Genomic DNA, 17,240 nt, shown 5'->3' with positions numbered 1-17,240 from the left:
TTTTTTTTTTTTTTTTTTTTGCATTGCTCACCTTGGTTCTTAGAACATGCTATTAATAGAACCACAGAAAAATTACTATCCGCCCCTCTCTAAGGGACTTCTCCCTGTCTCTTTTCTTGGCCAGGTTACTTTTCTGCTCTGAACTTTCTGAAGGTGCCCTGTGAGCTCCAGGATATAATCCACCCACATTCAGGGCCTCCCACTGGTTGGCCTTATCTTGGCTTTGTGTCAGTACTCTACCTGCTGAGGAGAAGAAGCTCCTTGGCTGGCTTTCAAAGTGCCCAGGGTTAAAGCCATTTCTTTAAAGGCATAGTGTCAGGAAGGTTTCTGTGAAAATGCATATGCTTTCCCTTTTGTGAGTTCATCTGTGCTCCACTATCTGTGTGCTAACAAGGGCTGGAATCTCATGCAGGAGAACAAATTTCAGTGCCACCAGAGCCAGATGGGAACCCAAATGGCTGTACTTCAGGGCATGAGAGAAAAGGGGAGAGGTGCAGCCTGAGGCACAGGAGAGCACCCTTGGGTCAGTTTCCTGTTGCTGTCTTAACAGATGACCACAGACTTGCTGGCTTAAAATAATGGGAATCCATCATCTCAGGGTTCTAGAGGCTAGCTGTCCAGGCTTGGTATCTGTGGACTCGATCCTAGCTGCTGGTCAGTCCATGTTCCTTCTGGAGTCTTTATGGGAAATGGTGTTTCCTAGTGTTTTCCGGGTTCTGGTAACGGTCTTAATTCCTTGGCTCATGACCCCACATTGCATAGCTTCTTCCCTTCTGCTTCTCTCATTACATCCTTTTTTTCTGACTCTCCTGCCATCCTCTTTCTGTTTTAAAACCATTATGATTAATCAGACCCACCAGAGAAATTCAGAATAATCTTCCCATCTGAGACCTTGAACTTAATCTCATCTGCAGTTCCTTTTGACCAGTTAGGTAACATCATTCAGTCTATCACGACTTGTTAAATGGGAGTCACTGCTCCCTGTATCAGCTAATGGAGGGCATGCTAGATAGAATATAGGTCTAGTGCAGCCAGATTTTCTGATTTGGCCAGAAGGCGCTAAACCTTTAGGTTTTGATATGGAATTTTCTGGTTCTTTTTGAAGTTCACTGACTCAAACTTTTAAAAACACAACACCAGGTGAACTGACACTGCCCACCCTGTGTGGTAGATGTATGATTTTCCTACAACTGCCCTACAAGTGGCCAGAAATTCAACAGAAGTTTATTCTTTGAAAGGCTTGAAACAACAGAAGTTGATTCTTTCACAGTTCCGGAAGCTAGAAGTCTGAAATCAAGGTGTCAGAGGAGGGCCATGCTCTCTCTGAAGGCCCGAGAGAAGGAACCTTCCTGGTACCTTCCTAGCTTCTTGTGGTGCCGGCAGTCCTCGGCGTCCTTGGTTTGGGAGATACATCACTCCAGTCTCCACTATTGCATGGCGTTTTCCCTGTGTCAGTGTTTATGACCAAATTTCTCTTTTCTTACAAAGATAGAAGTCATTGGATTGAGGCCCATCCTCATCCAGCATAACCTGATGTTAACTTGATGACATCTGCAAAGACTCTCGAGCCAAATAAGAACACATTCACAGCTGCTGGGGCACACACATTTTGGGGTGGTGGTGGGGGGGGTGATGCAACTCAACCCATAATAACAATAGGCCTGCTCCCACATGTAGCCCTCAGTTCTTCAGCTTGTGATCCCTGCCTCAAGAGAGGCACAGAGATGCTTTTTTTTTTTAATGTTTTTTAAATTAATTTTTATTTGGTGTATAGTTGTTTTACAAGGTTGTATTAAGTTTCTAGTGTACAGCAAAAGGAATCAGCCATATATATATACATATATCCCCTCCCTTTTGGATTTCCTTGCCATCCAGGTCACCAAAGAGCATTGAGTAGAGTTCCCTGGGCTATACAGTATGTCCATTTTGTACATAGTATCAGTGATGTATATGTGTCAGTCCCCATCTCCCACTCCTCGTCCCACCTCCAGAACTGTTGTTCTTTGATAGTAATGACATTGGGTGAAGGTCTGAATGGAGGCTAATCACACAGGCAGCCCCTGGTCTGGGAGTGCCCTTGAGAGGGGTATCTATGAAGCAAGATCCCCCCTCACCCAGGAAATGGTGCTGGCCCTTCCCCAGCATAGCTACAGTTAATGGTCAGCTTGAGTCTGCTTGACACGGGTAGCTCTTGTGCCGAACCCACCTGCACTGTGCAGTCTGATTCCACTTCTGTTTATTACTTATTCCAGCTTAACCCTTAGCCTTTGAGGGGAATCCCTATATATAGCTCTAGCTCTGATTTTCCAATTGTCAGCTCTGGCCTTACTTAAGAAACTGTTGCAGATGTGAAAGTCCTTCTTAGTGAATCAGACTCTCCCAGGGCTGAGTTGAGGAGATGGAAGGTAGAGAGGGAAGGGTTTCCCTCTGTTGGCTAGGAAAGTAATTTCTTAAATGGTTCCTCTCTGTGTAGCCCCCTTAAACATCTCTCTCTGCAACAGAGAGTCCCTAAGCAGGCTTCAATTGCACCCCACTCCAGTATTCTTGCCTGGAAAATCCCATGGATGGAGGAGCCTGGTGGGCTGCAGTCCACGGGGTCGCTAAGAGTCGGACACGACTGAGTGACTTCGCTTTCACTTTTCACTTTCATGCATTGGAGAAGGAAATGGCAATCCACTCCAGTGTTCTTGCCTGGAGAATCCCAGGGATGGGGGAGCCTGGTGGGCTGCCGTCTATGGGGTCGCACAGAGTCAGACACGACTGAAGTGACTTAGCAGCAGCAGCAGCCTAACATTTCATGACAGATAATTTAAAATCTATCACACAGCTTTGATTGCTTTCATATTGATATTGGAACAAATTACCATAAGTTTGTAGCTTAAATAGTACAGATTTATTTTATTATCTTATAGTTCTGGAGGTCAGAAGTCTGAAATGGGACTTAATGGTCTAAAATTAAGATATCAGCAGCTCTAGTAGAAAGTAACACAACATTATAAAGCAACTGTGTGTGTGTGTGTGTGTGTGTGTGCTCAGTCATGTCCGACTCTTTGCGACCCCATGGACATGCCCTCCAGGCTGCATGTCCATGGGATTTTCCAGGGAAGATACTGGAGTGGGTTGCCATTTCCTCCTCCAGTGAATCTTCTGACCCAAGGATAGCACCCACATCTCCTGCATTGGCAGAAGGGTTCTTTACTACTGCATCACCTGGGAAGCCCAAAACAACTATACCCAAGTGAATAAAAAAAAAAAAAAAATTATCATCAGCCCTGCATTCCTTCTGGAGGCTCTAGAGGAGAATCTGTTTCCTTGACCTTTCCATCTTGCAGCAGCCTATCCACATTCCTTGGTTCATGGCCTCCAGTTTCAAAGCAGCAATAGGGGTGATGCTCTTTTCATATCACACCACTCTTCCCCTCTCTTCTGCCTTCCTCATCCACATATAAGGTCCCTTGTAATTACACTGGACCCACCCACGTAATCCAGGATAATCTCCCTATTTTAAAGTTAGCTGATTAGCAACCTTAATTCCCCTTTACCATGTAATGAAGCAGTCATGGGTTCCAGGTGGTAGAGTATAGACATCTTTCAGGAGACTGTTCTTCTGCCTACCACATAGACCCAAGAGCTGATGGAGGAGATAGGTCTGGGGTAACTAGTTTATCCAAGAACCTATTGCTAGTGTGTGTTTGAGAGCTCATGCTCAAGTTTTCCATCGCTGTGACCTTTGAAAGGCATGGAGCTCTGAGTTTCATGAATCACATTTCCCCTTTCCGTACAAGCCACATACACATGGACTTACAGTTACCCTGCTACATTGTAAGGTTCGGATTCTTTGGAAAACCAACTTTCCTTTCTTTCTCCGCAGAGGCATCTTACAAAAGCACCTTGCATTTTCAACCATCGCTGTCTCCTACTTTGTGTCACGCCTACCCAGGGGGTGGGGAAGACTCATTGCAGGGGAGAGCACTGCGTAGAAGGGGCTGCTAGAAGTGGTGGTGGTGGGGCACCTTTTTCAGACGGAAAGTCATTTTTTTGAGCCAATGTAAATGGTCATTTTGGCAATTTAGACTACCATTTTTATGTTTTATCCCTCAGAGGAGGCAAGACTGCTGTAAAATTTTCTCTTCCCATAAAAGCCATCTTGCTGTATATGCCCTCTATAGTATTATTCTTTGGGTTTGATTAGCCAAGGAGAAAGCGGCATTTGTGAGCAGGTCTGTGTGTGATCTGGCCTCTCTCTAGATTGTGGGGAGGGAGAGACAGGCTTCTCTTTCTCTCATTCCGCCCTCTCTGAGTCCTCAAAATGACCTGGTTTTCTTAACAAGCATCGTTAGAAATATACTTTATAAAAGGAAGAAAATTCCTGTAAGATCAGTTCAACATAAAGGAATTACCTCAATACTTAAACACTTACACATTGTAAATGATCATAGATGAATTTCTCAGTGGCTTCTTTGTCTGAAAGTTCAAACAGCTGGAGCTATAAGTCAGAAATAGAAGATAAAAATGAATAGGAAGATGAAAGTCACATCTAGAAGATGTCAACTCACTATTATTACCTCAAGGGAGTTCTTTGTTTCATTGCAAAATCACAGTGCTAAAACTGACATATTATCTTACCCAAGGTCATGTAAAACATACATGGTAAAATTGGGTGGCCACCGGTCTCATGTCTGCATTCCTGTTTTAAACCAATATGGTATCTTGAGAAGGAAAACCATAAACACATTTTTTTCCCTAATAGGTAGAATTTAGCCAAGTTTAAAAGATTAGTTATGAAAGTGTAGTTTATGATAATTTCAGGCATGAGATTTTCTTTTTAAAAATGTTTTTGTTGTAGTTAATATATGGTATTATATAAATTACAAGTGTAGTATCTAGTGATTCACAATTTTTAATGGTAATATTTTATATATAGTTATTATAAAATATTGACTATCTTCCTCATGTTGTATAATATACTCTGTAGCTTATTTTATACGTAATAGTCTTCACCTCTTAACTCCCAAAGCCTATGTTGCCCCTCCTTCCCTTTCCACTGATAGCCACTGCTTTGTTCTCTGTGTTCTGTGAATCTGCTTCTTTTCTGTTAGGTATGGAATATACTTGTTTGTTTGTTTATTTTGATGTGGACTGTTTTTAAAGTCTTTATTGAATTTGCTGTAATACTATTTATGTTTTGGTTCTTTGGCCATGAGGCATGTGGGCATCTTAGCTCCCGGAGTAGGGATTGAACCCACACCTCCTGCAGTGGAAGGTGAAGTCTTAACTACTGGACCACCAAGGAAGGCCCTGGAATATTCTTGATTATGATAAATTTTGGAAGGAGAAATTCACAGCAGGCATCTCTGTCTTTGCTGCTTGGGTTCCTCATGGCCTTGATCCTTGCCTCTTTGGTCACATCAGATGCTTACATTGTAGAGGTCCACCCCAGAGCAGCAGTGGGCTTCCAACTCCCTTGCCATGGTGAGTCTAGTACTCACCCAGGCTCCAGCACCTTTATCTGGCAGGACGGGCAGGAGCGCACTCACCCGTTCAGAGAAACCATCCCCAGAGTAGCCAGGAGTTGGGGCGACATAAGTGTCGTCAGTAATGAGGCAGACGGTGGCCTTCTGAGCTGCTCCTGCGGCCCACAGGATGCCTGCGAGCGCCGCCGCCAGCGTGTGGTCCTGATCGTGCTTGCTTATCCTGCACAAGCTTTAACGCAGAAGGAGGGGAGGAACATGTGGCAAAGAACATCACCCAGCCGAGGGCCCAGGCCTCCACTTTCAGGAACCCTTCTGAGTACAGGATGGCTCTGTTTGGTTCCTTCATCAGCCTGCACTCTGAGAATATCATGGGGGGTCTCATCCTCTCTGCCCCCACAGAATAGGCATCCTCATCCCAGCACACTATTCCTCTTGGTTCTCCACCCTGTGCATTACGGTCCCCACTGAATCCCCACACTGTCCTCTCTCTTGAACTCTAGTCAGGCTCCATCCGAACTCTCTAACCCCATAACACAGACCCTTCCAAAGTGCAACCCCGAACAGTCCTCCCAGGTTTATCTCCCAGACTTCATTTTGCAAACCCTCTGCCCCAGATGGACCGGTCCCCTGGATGTTGTTTCTGTGTTCCACCTCCATGCTTTTTCTCGTGCGCTGCCTTTAATATGCATATCCTGTCTGTGCTTTCTGCCTGATTACATCCTACGTGTCATTTGAGGCCACCTTCAGGTTGCCCTTAGTGACTTGTAACTTACTCTCATCTGGCACTCACTGGGTCCAGCATTGTCCCAAGCACCTAACAGATATCACCTCATTTAATCCTTTCAACAAGCTGTGAAGTGGACACTATTATTTCTCCTATTTTAGAGGTGAGGAAGGGAAGACAGGGAGGTTGAGTAGTCTGCCCCTAGTCTTCTGCCTTAACAGCAGTAGAGCAGTGACTTGAATGCAGGCAGTGTGCCTCCTGACTTAACCATGAGATTATCCTGTGGCATTAGCCCTGTCAGGTAATCCCAGTGGGTCCGACCTCCCTGGAAATGAGAGCCAGTCTTTACATCAGAGACCTGTGCTATGCTCATTTTCTAAATATTTAACATTGACAGCTGTGGTCCTAATGAAGAAACACATGATAGAGGTTAGCGAATGAACTCAGCCATGGTTTATGAAATCCACCTAGCTCTATGATGATACAGAAACGAGTAACAAGAGCCTCATACTCCAAAACCCCAGTGCAAGGTAGAATGAGGATAAAACAAAGTGCTGGGAAATTACAGAGGAAGGAGAAAGAACTTGTGCCTGGGAACATTCAAGAAGGCTTCATGGAGATAGTGGATAGTAGCTGTTATTCATTATCATTGACTTAATACCAAGTACTGTGCTAAATGCTTTCTATTTGTATAGCAAATGTATGTGTTTCATCTAGACTGCTTGGGATCTCTTACTCAGTTGGTGGATACATCCTGCCATTGCTTTGGGTACTTCCGCTAGCGGCTCGTAGTTCTAAACTTTCTGAAGACCTGGAGCCATCTTCCCTGGAAGTGACTAGGAGTTGTGCCACCTTCCCAGAGGAGGGTACACAGTAGATGCCTAAGCAGGGGTGAGAGGTGAAAAGGCCCCACCCCCTTATCTGAAGGTGGAGCAGTGCCCCACTGCGGAGAACTCCCATGGCTCAGGCGGAGCCTAGCCATCACTGGCAACCACCTGCCTCCTCCACTTCTCTTCCTTCCTGAGCCTGTTTTACTCTGCTCTCTTATGGGTTTCTTCTGAGGACATTCATTCCCTTAATAAATCACCTGCATAAAGAATTCCTGTCTTTGGCTCTGCTTCTAAGGAACCTGGCAATTCATGTTCTTAGGATAGATGAATGTTCAGTTCCTGTTTTGGGTGATAACTTATCCTGCTCAAGGGTAGGTAGGTGCCTTTTAATTATTTCTGTTTCTCCTAATAGCAATCATATAGCCTTGCACATGATAGGGGCTTGTTAACATCTAAGAACAAAATAATTTGAACTGATTTTTAAAAAAATAGGCAGCCACTAAACACTGCATTGTCAGCCTGATTAAACGGGAGGGTGAATTCTCCATTTATGAGGCTTTTCATCACCCCTTTTGTTCTCTCTCTGGAATTGTTAGGTTGGGGCTTCCCATCAAATGTTGTCAGTTGAGCCCACCTGGAGACCTGGTGCTTCATTTTACCTGTCAGGGTGGTCTGCGGTGGAGCATAAAAACTGTCAGCATTATTCCTGCAGCTGAGCATTGAGGGGGACTCTGGGAGAGCCCTCCCCAGTTGTGAAATCCAGCCCCTCTGGGAGAACCAGGGCCATTTCTGTCTTTTTTTATTATTTTTTAAGATTCTTTTTAATATGGACTGTTTTTAAAAAGTCTTTATTGAATTTGTTACAATATTGCCTCTGTTTTATGTTCTGGTTTTCTGACTGTGAGGCATGTGGGATCTTAGCTCTCTCTCCAGGGATCAAACCCGTATCCCTTGCATTGGAAGGCAAAGTCTTAACTAGTGGGCTGCCAGGTAAGTCCCCACTTTTTGCATCTGAGTCAAGTCTCCTTCTTGAAGCAACCCAGGGGATTTTCCCTGGTGATTATTTAGCCCATAAAGTTTTTCATAAAATGGTTAATTCTTTTCGCATCCTTCTCATAGGCCTCTTACCTGAGGAAGTTACAGTCTTTTCCCTTCCTTGTAAACAGCAGGTATTTAATGATGAATCCTTGTAGAGCCATCTGAATGCTTCGGACACCTCCCTGAAATGGGAGTGGATGAATAGTGAGGAGCAGGGCTTTACAATGGTATTGGAACCCTTAGGGCCCACATTATAAAAATGAACTCTTGGAAATGGATGTCATCATTTATTCTTCTTGGCAGCCTTTTCCCTCCTGATGCACAGCATCCCTAGGCTTAGCAAAGGGACACTGCACTCTACAATGCCACGCCTCTCCATGGACTCTGGCCGGGTGCCATGGCCAGACTAGAACCTGCAGTGACTTGCTTCTCTGTGAAGCATTATAGCCAGCACCCCAGGCTGTCTGTCTTCCTCTGTCCTACCTTCACTGTGCTCCTGTCTCACATTCAACTTTGAGATTTGCAGGAAGTAAGGAACTAGTCGGCTAGCTCTTGAAATTCTGTGTGGCTAATGATCAATGATATGAATTATTGAGGTTTTGGCGGATTCATTTCGATATTTGGCAAAACCAATACAATATTGTGAAGTTTAAAAATAAAATAAAATAAAATAAAAATAAAACAAGTTAGAAATTCCTAGATCTCTCTCTACCTCTAAATTCTTAGTGATGCTTAGGACTTTGAAAGAAGAGTTAGGAAAACCAGAATTTGGAAGAGAGTAGGGAAGAGTTTGAGACTTTATTACATCCTTGATAGTGTCTTAGAATTTTCAACACACTAATTCTGTTATCATTTAAGGTTACATTTTAAATTATAAACATGTTTCTACATTTGATTATAATGAAAACACGCATTTATATGGAGGAGGATGGAAGGAAACACAGGGAGCATAGGATTAAAAAAGAGATCACCTGCACTTACCTTTCCCACTTGCAACGCAAAAGCCAGGTCAGAAAAAGGCTCATGAAACTGGAAATAGGCCTTTGTCCAGTCAGAGCTGAAGACCTGGATGGTATTTCCAAAGAGGGTCTGGCGCAGTTTCTGAAAAAAAGGGAACAAATGGTTCAAAGGGTATTCTTCCTAGACACAGCCCTTAGCAAACAGCCCTAAGCCAGGTGGTGGAATCACGGAGGTGGGCCTGTCCCTTTCCTAGAGTCAGGTTAGCATGTTACTCTGTTCCTCTGAGCGTGATTGTCCAGCCTCTGCAAAAGGATTGCATCAGGTTCTCTTAGGACGCTTTATCCTGAAGGCCCAGAGCGTCAACTCTGCGCCTGTTGTCCCCATCTGAGTTTAGTCCCTGTGTCTGTCTCACCCTCCATTGCCAGCCATCTTCCCTGCTCGCTCTTACCATCCGTGATGAGGCTGCAGTTCTGTTCTCATGCCTCTTGTCCCTCCATCCATGACTCTGGAACCTCTACCTCTCCTGCCTTTGGGTCTTTCTCTCTTGCTTAGAAAAAGGGAATAGGCAGGCCTCTATGATTGTAACCTGAGTGTGATAGTGGTGTCAATGAACATGTCCTTAATGTCAACAAGCAGCCTCTGTAGAATCTTTATGTTTTTTTCTGGGTACTCAGCAGCATGTTGAGATTAGAGAGGGTCTTTTAGAAAATCCCAGAAAGCTTGGTACAAGCCTTTGTAAACCAAACACATGACAAAAAGGGAATGCCTTTATAACCAGACACACAAGAATCTTTTAGTATGTGTTAGGTCCTATATGGGGGTATAGATGCGTAAAGAGTCTAACCTTGCAACCATGTCCAATAAAGAATGTGTGACATTCCATTAGACAAAGTGCCAGGAGTGAAGACGACTTCTGACTGAAGCAGTCAGTGAAAGCTTCGTGGAAGAGGTGGCATTTGAAAGAGGTTGGCAAATGGCATCTAGTATTTATTGAGCATTTTCTGTGCTCCCAGGACTGCACTAAGTGCTTTGAGTTCATTATGTTAATTTAATTCTTTGAGAAAGGTCCCATTTTATAATTGACCATTTAAATTGACCATTATGAAATGACCATTTTATAATTATCCTCCTTTCACAGGAAAGTATTTGCAGAAGATCACCCAGCCAGAAGAAGCCGAGCTGGGATGCACACCCAGTCTAACAGCACTGAGCCACCTCCCAGCTTCAACCCTGTATGTGCCTTCCTTAGGACTGTTGTCATTTTTATGTGCTGATCATTGTTGAATTAATAGTGCTCATTAGCTTGGGCCACTCTTTGATAATGTAGAAAACATTTAAAATGTTTATTTAAATATGTAAAAGGACCCTTTACACCATGTCCTTAATGGGGAATCAAAGTCACTTGCCATAATAAAAAATAGAGAAAAGCAAACACCATATGTTAATGCATATATATACATGAAACCTAGAAAAATGTACTGATGAACCTATTTGCAGGGCAGGAATAGAAGCGCAGACATAGAAAATGGACTTGTGGACACAGTAGCGGGAGAGGGAGGGACGAATTGAGAGAGTGGCGTTGACATATATATGCTACCATGTGTGAAATAGCTAATGGGAAACTGCCGTATAGCACAGGGAACTCAGCCCAGTGTTCTGTGATGACCTAGAGGAGTGGGATGGGGGAAGCTGGGAGGAAGGCTCAAGAAAGAGGGATTTATATACACATATAGCTGACTCATGTTGTTGTACAGCAGAAACTAACACAACATTATAAAGCAATCAAAATTGCTCTATAACATTATAATAAAATTAAAAATTAAAAAAACTGTACAGAATAGTGACCAAAAGTAAATACATAAATATATAATAGAAATAAAATGATCTTATTGAATCATGGTAGAAACCATTTTCTATGAAGTCTCTGACTGAACCCTGCACTCTTTTTAATTAAAAAGAGAGATGATGGTGGTGGTATAGTAGCTAAGTCATGTCTGACTCTTGTGACCTCATGGACTGTAGTCCACCAGGCTCTTCTGTCCATGGAATTTCACAGACAAGAGTACTGGAGTGTGTTGCCACTTCCTTCTCCAGGGGATCTTTCTGATCCAGGAATCAAACCCAGTCTCTTCAATTGCAGATGGACTCCCCCATTGCAGGTGGATTCTTTACTGACTGAGCTACAAAGGAAGACGTGAACATGTCCTTAGTGGTCTTCTCCCTGGCCTGCCAGAGTGAAGAGGGGCCTGAATTTCCATGACGCAACTCCATGTTATTCAATGTCACTTACTGCCGCAGCCCCAAACACCCCATACTCCAGCTCAAGGACACATCCCACACTCTGCAACAGACCACACAATGGCCTGTCACTTGTAAAGGAGGGGAGGCGGGGCAGAGAGGAAGACCTACAAATGCACATACATGGTACCAGGGTATCTGGGGACAGTGAGCAGTTCAGTGAGACTAGAACATTGCATGTGTGTGTTCCAGGGTCATGGGGCAGAAAGTCAGTGGAAGCTCAGACTGGAAAGTACCTCAAATCTGATTCTGGAGAGTTTTGAACAGCACGCTTAGGCATTTGGAGCTAGTTGAAGAGTGTGGACAAATGGAACATGGAGCACAACTGATCCAGAGCCAGAGTACCTCTTCTCAGCAGTGCGCAGAGCAAACCCTGATGGTTTCCAAGGACACATGCAGGAGAAGCATGCATCTGAAACAGTCTTCTCAATGTCTGGCCAGGGTCTGCTTCCATGTGTCCATGTATGATAAGTCACTTCATTTGTGTCCCACTCTTTGTGATCCCATGGATTGTAGCCCACCAGGTTCCTCTGTCCAAGGGATTCTCCAGGCAGGAATACTGGAGTGGATTGCCATTTCCTTCTTCAGGGGATCATCCAGATGCAAGGATCGAACCCATGTCTCTTGCATCTGCTGCATTGGCAGGCAGATTCTTTACAACTAGTGCCACCTGTGGCTGGAGTTTATTTCCTGGCCACCCCGCTCCTACCTTTGAAAGAAAAGATTGTCTCGACAGAGAAAAAGGAGTACAGCAAGGCCGTCAAAGGCTGTATATACCAAGAGAGTCCCTTGGACAGAAAGGAGATCAAACCAGTCAATCCCAAAGGAAACCAACCCTGAATATTCATTTAAAGGACTGATGCTGAAGCTGAAGCTCCAATACTTTGGCCACCTGATATGAAGAGCTAACTCACTGGAAAAGACCCTGATGCTGGGAAAGATTGAAGGCAGCAGAAGAAGGGGACCACAGAGAATGAGATGGTTGGATGGCGTCACCAATACAATGGCCATGAACTTGGGCAAACTCCAGGAGATGGTGACAGATAAGGAAGCCTGGCATGCTGCAGTCTATGGTGTCTCAAAGGGTCAGACATGACTTAGTGACTGAACAACAACAGAGAAAAAGAGGCAGATACATTTCAGAGTGAGAAAGAGCCCAAAACTGCACTTGAGGGAAAATGATGTGTCCTGTGTCTGTCAAGGGGAGGGAGCAGAAGACACAAAGGCTGCTCTTGGAAGACAGAATTGGTGTGCACTCTAACCAAAAAGGGCCACCAACTCCTGGGCAAAGGACTGCATATGGATGGAAAGTGTTTCTCTGACATCAAGACTGCATACAACAGAAGGAAAATGGCTCACTCCTGACTCCAGGGTTGAGAAGCCCCTGCTCTGCTCCTTGCTGACAGATTTCCAAACCTAAGACTTTCTTTGCTTCTTCAGAAACAGGGATAACCCCTGGCTCAGCCCCTATCCCTAAAATGGAAAGCCATCCCACTGCAAGAGAAGATGTATGGAAAAGACTCTGGGAATCATAAGTGCTGGTATTACCTCTGTGAAAACACAGTCTGTCTATGCTGGAACGTCTTATGGTGCATGGAAGAAAGTTCCAGCCCAGATGGAAAAAGACCAGAGACTGGCAGGAGTAAGGGAGGAGAAACCGTGAATAATGTGACAGACTAAGACCGTCAGAACTAAGAAAGCTTAGAATTCAAATTCAATTGAAAAATTCAGTAAGCCAAATCAAACTCCTGTTTATGTTACCAGCTGCCCCTTCCAACTTAGGGAGCATTGCCATCCAAATGCATCTTGGGGAGGCCTGGAGCAGACGGGCTACAGGCCGCTCGGGGTAGCCCCCACCGGCCAGCATGGCAATGAAGATGACCCACCTTACTTATGTAACCCTGACTTTAAAAAAAAATTTTATTGGGGTATAGTTGATTTACAATGTTGTGTTAGTTTCGGGTGTACAAGAAAGTGAGTCAGTTATCCATATGCATATATCTACTCTTTTTTTAGATTCTTTTCCCATATAAGTCATTACAGAGTATTGAGAAGAGTTCCCTGTGCTATACAATAGGCCCCTGTGTGTGTGTCTGTGTGTGTGTGTATGTTAGTCATTCAGTCATGTTTGACTCTCTGCGACACTGTGGACTGTAGCCTGCCAGGCTTCTCTGTCCTTGGGAGTACCCAGGCAAGAATACTGGAAGGGGTTTCCATTTCCTTCTCCAGGGGATCCTCCCAACCCAGGGATCGAACCTGAGTCTCTTGCATTGCAGACAAGTTCTTTTACCATCTGAGCCACCAGGGAAACCCACAATAGACCCTTACTAGACATTTATTTTATATATGAGTGATAGTCACTCAGTTGTGTCCGACTCTCTGCAACCCCATGGACTAGAGACTGCCAGGATCCTCTGTCTGTGGAATTCTCCAGGCAAAAATACTGGAAATATTTCTCCAAAAATACCGGAGAAGGAAATATCATTTCCTTCTCCAGGGGATCTTCTCCACCCAGAGTATCTTTATATTATATATATTTTATATATAGTAGTGTGTATATGTGGAGAAGGCAATGGCACCCCACTCCAGTACTCTTGCCTGGAAAATCCCATGGATGGAGGAGCCTAGAAGGCTGCAGTCCATGGGATCGCTGAGGGTCGGACACGACTGAGAGATTTCACTTTCACTTTTCACTTTCATGCATTGGAGAAGGAAATGGCAACCCACTCCAGTGTTCTTGCCTGGAGAATCCCAGGGATGGGGGAGCCTGGTGAGCTGCCATCTATGGGGTCACACAGAGTCGGACACGACTGAAGTGACTTAGCAGCAGTGTGTATATGTCATTCTCCCAGTTTATCCCCCCCAACACTGACTTTCACATCAATATAATTTATAACAAGAATAACCTGACACGCAGTAAACGATACATATATTTTATGCTGCCTGGTAACTAGACACAAATGGTTGCTGCTGCTGCTAAGTCGCTTCAGTCGTGTCCAACTCTGTGTGACCCCATAGACGGCAGCCCACCAGGCTCCCCCATCCATGGAATTCTCCAGGCAAGAACACTGGAGTGGGTTGCCATTGCCTTCTCCACATATACACATGAAAGTGGAAAAGTCAAAGTGAAGTCGCTCAGTCGTGTCCGACTCTTAGTGACCCCATGGACTGCAGCCCACCAGGCTCCTCCATCCATGGGATTTTCCTGGCAACAGTACTGGAGTGGGGTGCCATTGCCTTCTCCCAGACACAAATGGTAAATGGTCCTAATAAATGACTGTAATGAGTGTTATTGTTTAACACAGTCAAGTGGGGTTTGTAGTTTTTCTCTCTTTACTTTGTTAGTTTTCCAGGAATACTTATCTCTCTTTCCTGATTGCTGTGATGATAATAAGGATGATGACCATTATTTCTCTCTCTCTCTCTCTCTCACACACACAGAGAGAGAAAGAGAGAGAGATGCACGCATCCACAGATCATTCTTCCCAACAGATTCATTTCCTTACCCTGACTGCCTTGTCTCTTGTCCCTGGGCGTAGAGTTTCCCTGTGATCACCTGTCTCTATCCATTGCTCAGCCACATCACCATACATCACAACTTGAAGTAGAATAATTCTCTTTGAAGCTCCTTCCCTGAATCCTTTCCTGCTTTAGAAATTGCTGGACCATTGTAGAATCAGAGAATGTAGACCTAGTGAGTCCGAAGACATTTCTATATCAGCCCACCAAGTAGAGTGGCAATCTCTAGGCCTGGTCATGTTCACTGTCAGTTTCTCAACATCTGGGGCAGTACCTGGTACACAAGAAGTATTTGTTGAATAAAAATCTAATTTGGCCCTTTCATTTTACAGTTAAAGAACTTGGGGCCCAGAGCAGTGAAGTGGTATGCCCAAGGTCACATAGCTAGTAAATGGTACTGCCAGATCTCAAATGCAAGCCTTTCAGCTGGCACCAGTCAGGGTCCCAGCAGGAAACAGATGGCACTCAAGTCAGGATAATTGACTTGAGGAAAGTTTAATTCAGGGACTGTTTACAAAGATGATGGCTGCATGTGGGGAAACCACAAGGGCTAATGTAGAGTGCCAGAGCTACCAAGAATGAGAAGTTGTTATGTCTCCTAGACCTGGAGGTGGGAAAGGAAGAAAAGAGTCCTGGGGGAGCACTGCCTTCAAAGGAGAGGGATTCTGCCATCTTGCTCAACCTGACTTAATTCCCATCCCTCCCTCCAGGACTCCCATTGTTCAAACTCAACAAGAAGTCAGAGAAGGGAGCCCTGTTGATGAAGGGAGTACAGCTCAGTCTCCAGGGCAGTAAGCAGAGTGGCAAGGGGTAGAACAAGTGTCTGAAGGGGCACACGGATGATATCCACTCTCCTGTACTGAGATGCTTCTCTTGGAGATTGTCCAGAGGCAGTGAATTAATTAATTAATTAAATTAAACATCTACTCAAGACCATCTATTAGACCTGTGCTGACAAAGGTCAGCCAGACCTCTGTCGATAAAGGTCTGTATAGTCAAGGCTATGGTCTTCACAGTGGCCACATACAGTTGTGAGAGCTGGACCGTGAAGAAAGCAGAGCAATGACGAATTGATGCCCTCGAACTGTGGTGCTGGAGAAGACTCTTGAAAGTCACTTGGACAGAAAAGAGATCAAACTAGTCAATCTTAAGGGAAATCAGCCCTGAATACTCATTGGAAGGATTGATGCTGAAGCTGAAGCTCCAGTATTTTGGTCATCTGATGTGAACAGACACATTGGAAAAGTCCCTGATGCTGGAAAGGATTGAGGGTAGAAGAAGAGGGCATCAGAGGATGAGATGGCTGGATGGCATCACCAATGCAATGGACCTGACCTTGGGCAAACTTTGGAAGATGGTGAGGAACAGGGAGGCCTGGTGTACTGTGATCCATGGGGTCGCAAAGTGTCTGACATGACTGGGCGACTGAACAATAACAACATGCTGAATTTGGACGAATTCCAATTATTAGGACTAATTATCAGTTACCAGGCTCTGGTAACTCAAAGCCAACCCATTGCCTGTTATCATCTGTTAGAGCTTCATTCTTCTGGGTCTCCCCCAGAATATTTTTATCTCGCATATTACATTTTTTAGATGATCCTGCTGGGTGGCATTCCAAATAACCACTAGGCAAACCCCTAGTTTTGTTTACTGGCTGCTGATAAAAGAGGCAAGAAGAATGTGTTCCAGGCTGGGTTCTGCAGAAGGGTTGGCTCTGGAGGAAGATGGAAGCTGCTGCTGGTGGGAAGATCAGCAGCTGTGGTGGGGCGGGGGGGGGAGGCGGTGAGATAGCGGGAGGGAATGGACCCTGAGGAGGACTCTCTCCTTCTCCGAGGACCTCACCTGGGTCAGCAGCCTGGCTGGCCATTCATTACACCACACCACCACACACACTGTAAGATGTGAGGCTGGGGAAGGGAGAAGGCTGTGGAACTGGATATAGGGCAGCAAAAAGCAAGAAACAGGAGAATTAGAGACAGCGAAGGGGCCTTGTGTGCATTGCCCACCCCTTACTTTCTCAACAGATTCCCAGCAAAAAGCGTGTGCCAATGTCAGGAAGTCCCATGCATCCCAATTCCAAGTGGAGGGGTTCAGCGAGAGTAGCAGGATGATGACAAAAGGTGCTCTCATGTGAGAATGAGGATCCAATCGCTCTGAAAATTTGCCAGGCGGCTACACTGCCGAAAGGTCCTTTAGAACTGGTCTGATCCAGCTTCTACACTCACTCCTGGATATGCGTATTCAGAGTCCCAAGGCTCATCATCTTGAAATCCCAGGGTGTGTTTAATTAATGCTGCTGCTGTTTAAAGGACACACTATCATCCTGTCCTGATAATTGGAATTCGTCCAAATTCAGCTTTTTTGAAGAAAAATCAATTCTCTCTTCTTCTGGGA

At 44.8% G+C, this 17,240-nt stretch overlaps 1 protein-coding gene across 1 annotated transcript in view; it reads right to left on the bottom strand.

The window, feature by feature from the left end:
• MINDY4B (MINDY family member 4B) overlaps positions 1 to 17,240 on the bottom strand; it is a 42,778-nt gene that overhangs the window by 19,992 nt on the left and 5,546 nt on the right. Inside the window, exons 4-7 of the mRNA XM_055570111.1 lie at positions 9,048 to 9,167; positions 8,157 to 8,248; positions 5,538 to 5,703; positions 4,421 to 4,486 (exon numbers count right to left, since the gene is read on the bottom strand). Coding sequence (XP_055426086.1) covers positions 4,421 to 4,486; positions 5,538 to 5,703; positions 8,157 to 8,248; positions 9,048 to 9,167 — 444 coding nt within the window. The remainder of the gene's footprint in view (positions 1 to 4,420; positions 4,487 to 5,537; positions 5,704 to 8,156; positions 8,249 to 9,047; positions 9,168 to 17,240) is intronic.

This window comes from Bubalus kerabau, chromosome 2 (assembly GCF_029407905.1).
Source record: "Bubalus kerabau isolate K-KA32 ecotype Philippines breed swamp buffalo chromosome 2, PCC_UOA_SB_1v2, whole genome shotgun sequence".
In the NCBI taxonomy this organism is placed as follows: Eukaryota; Metazoa; Chordata; class Mammalia; order Artiodactyla; family Bovidae; genus Bubalus; species Bubalus kerabau.
Note: the sequence above shows the minus strand (reverse complement) of the source record. Positions and strands in the feature narration are given on the sequence as shown.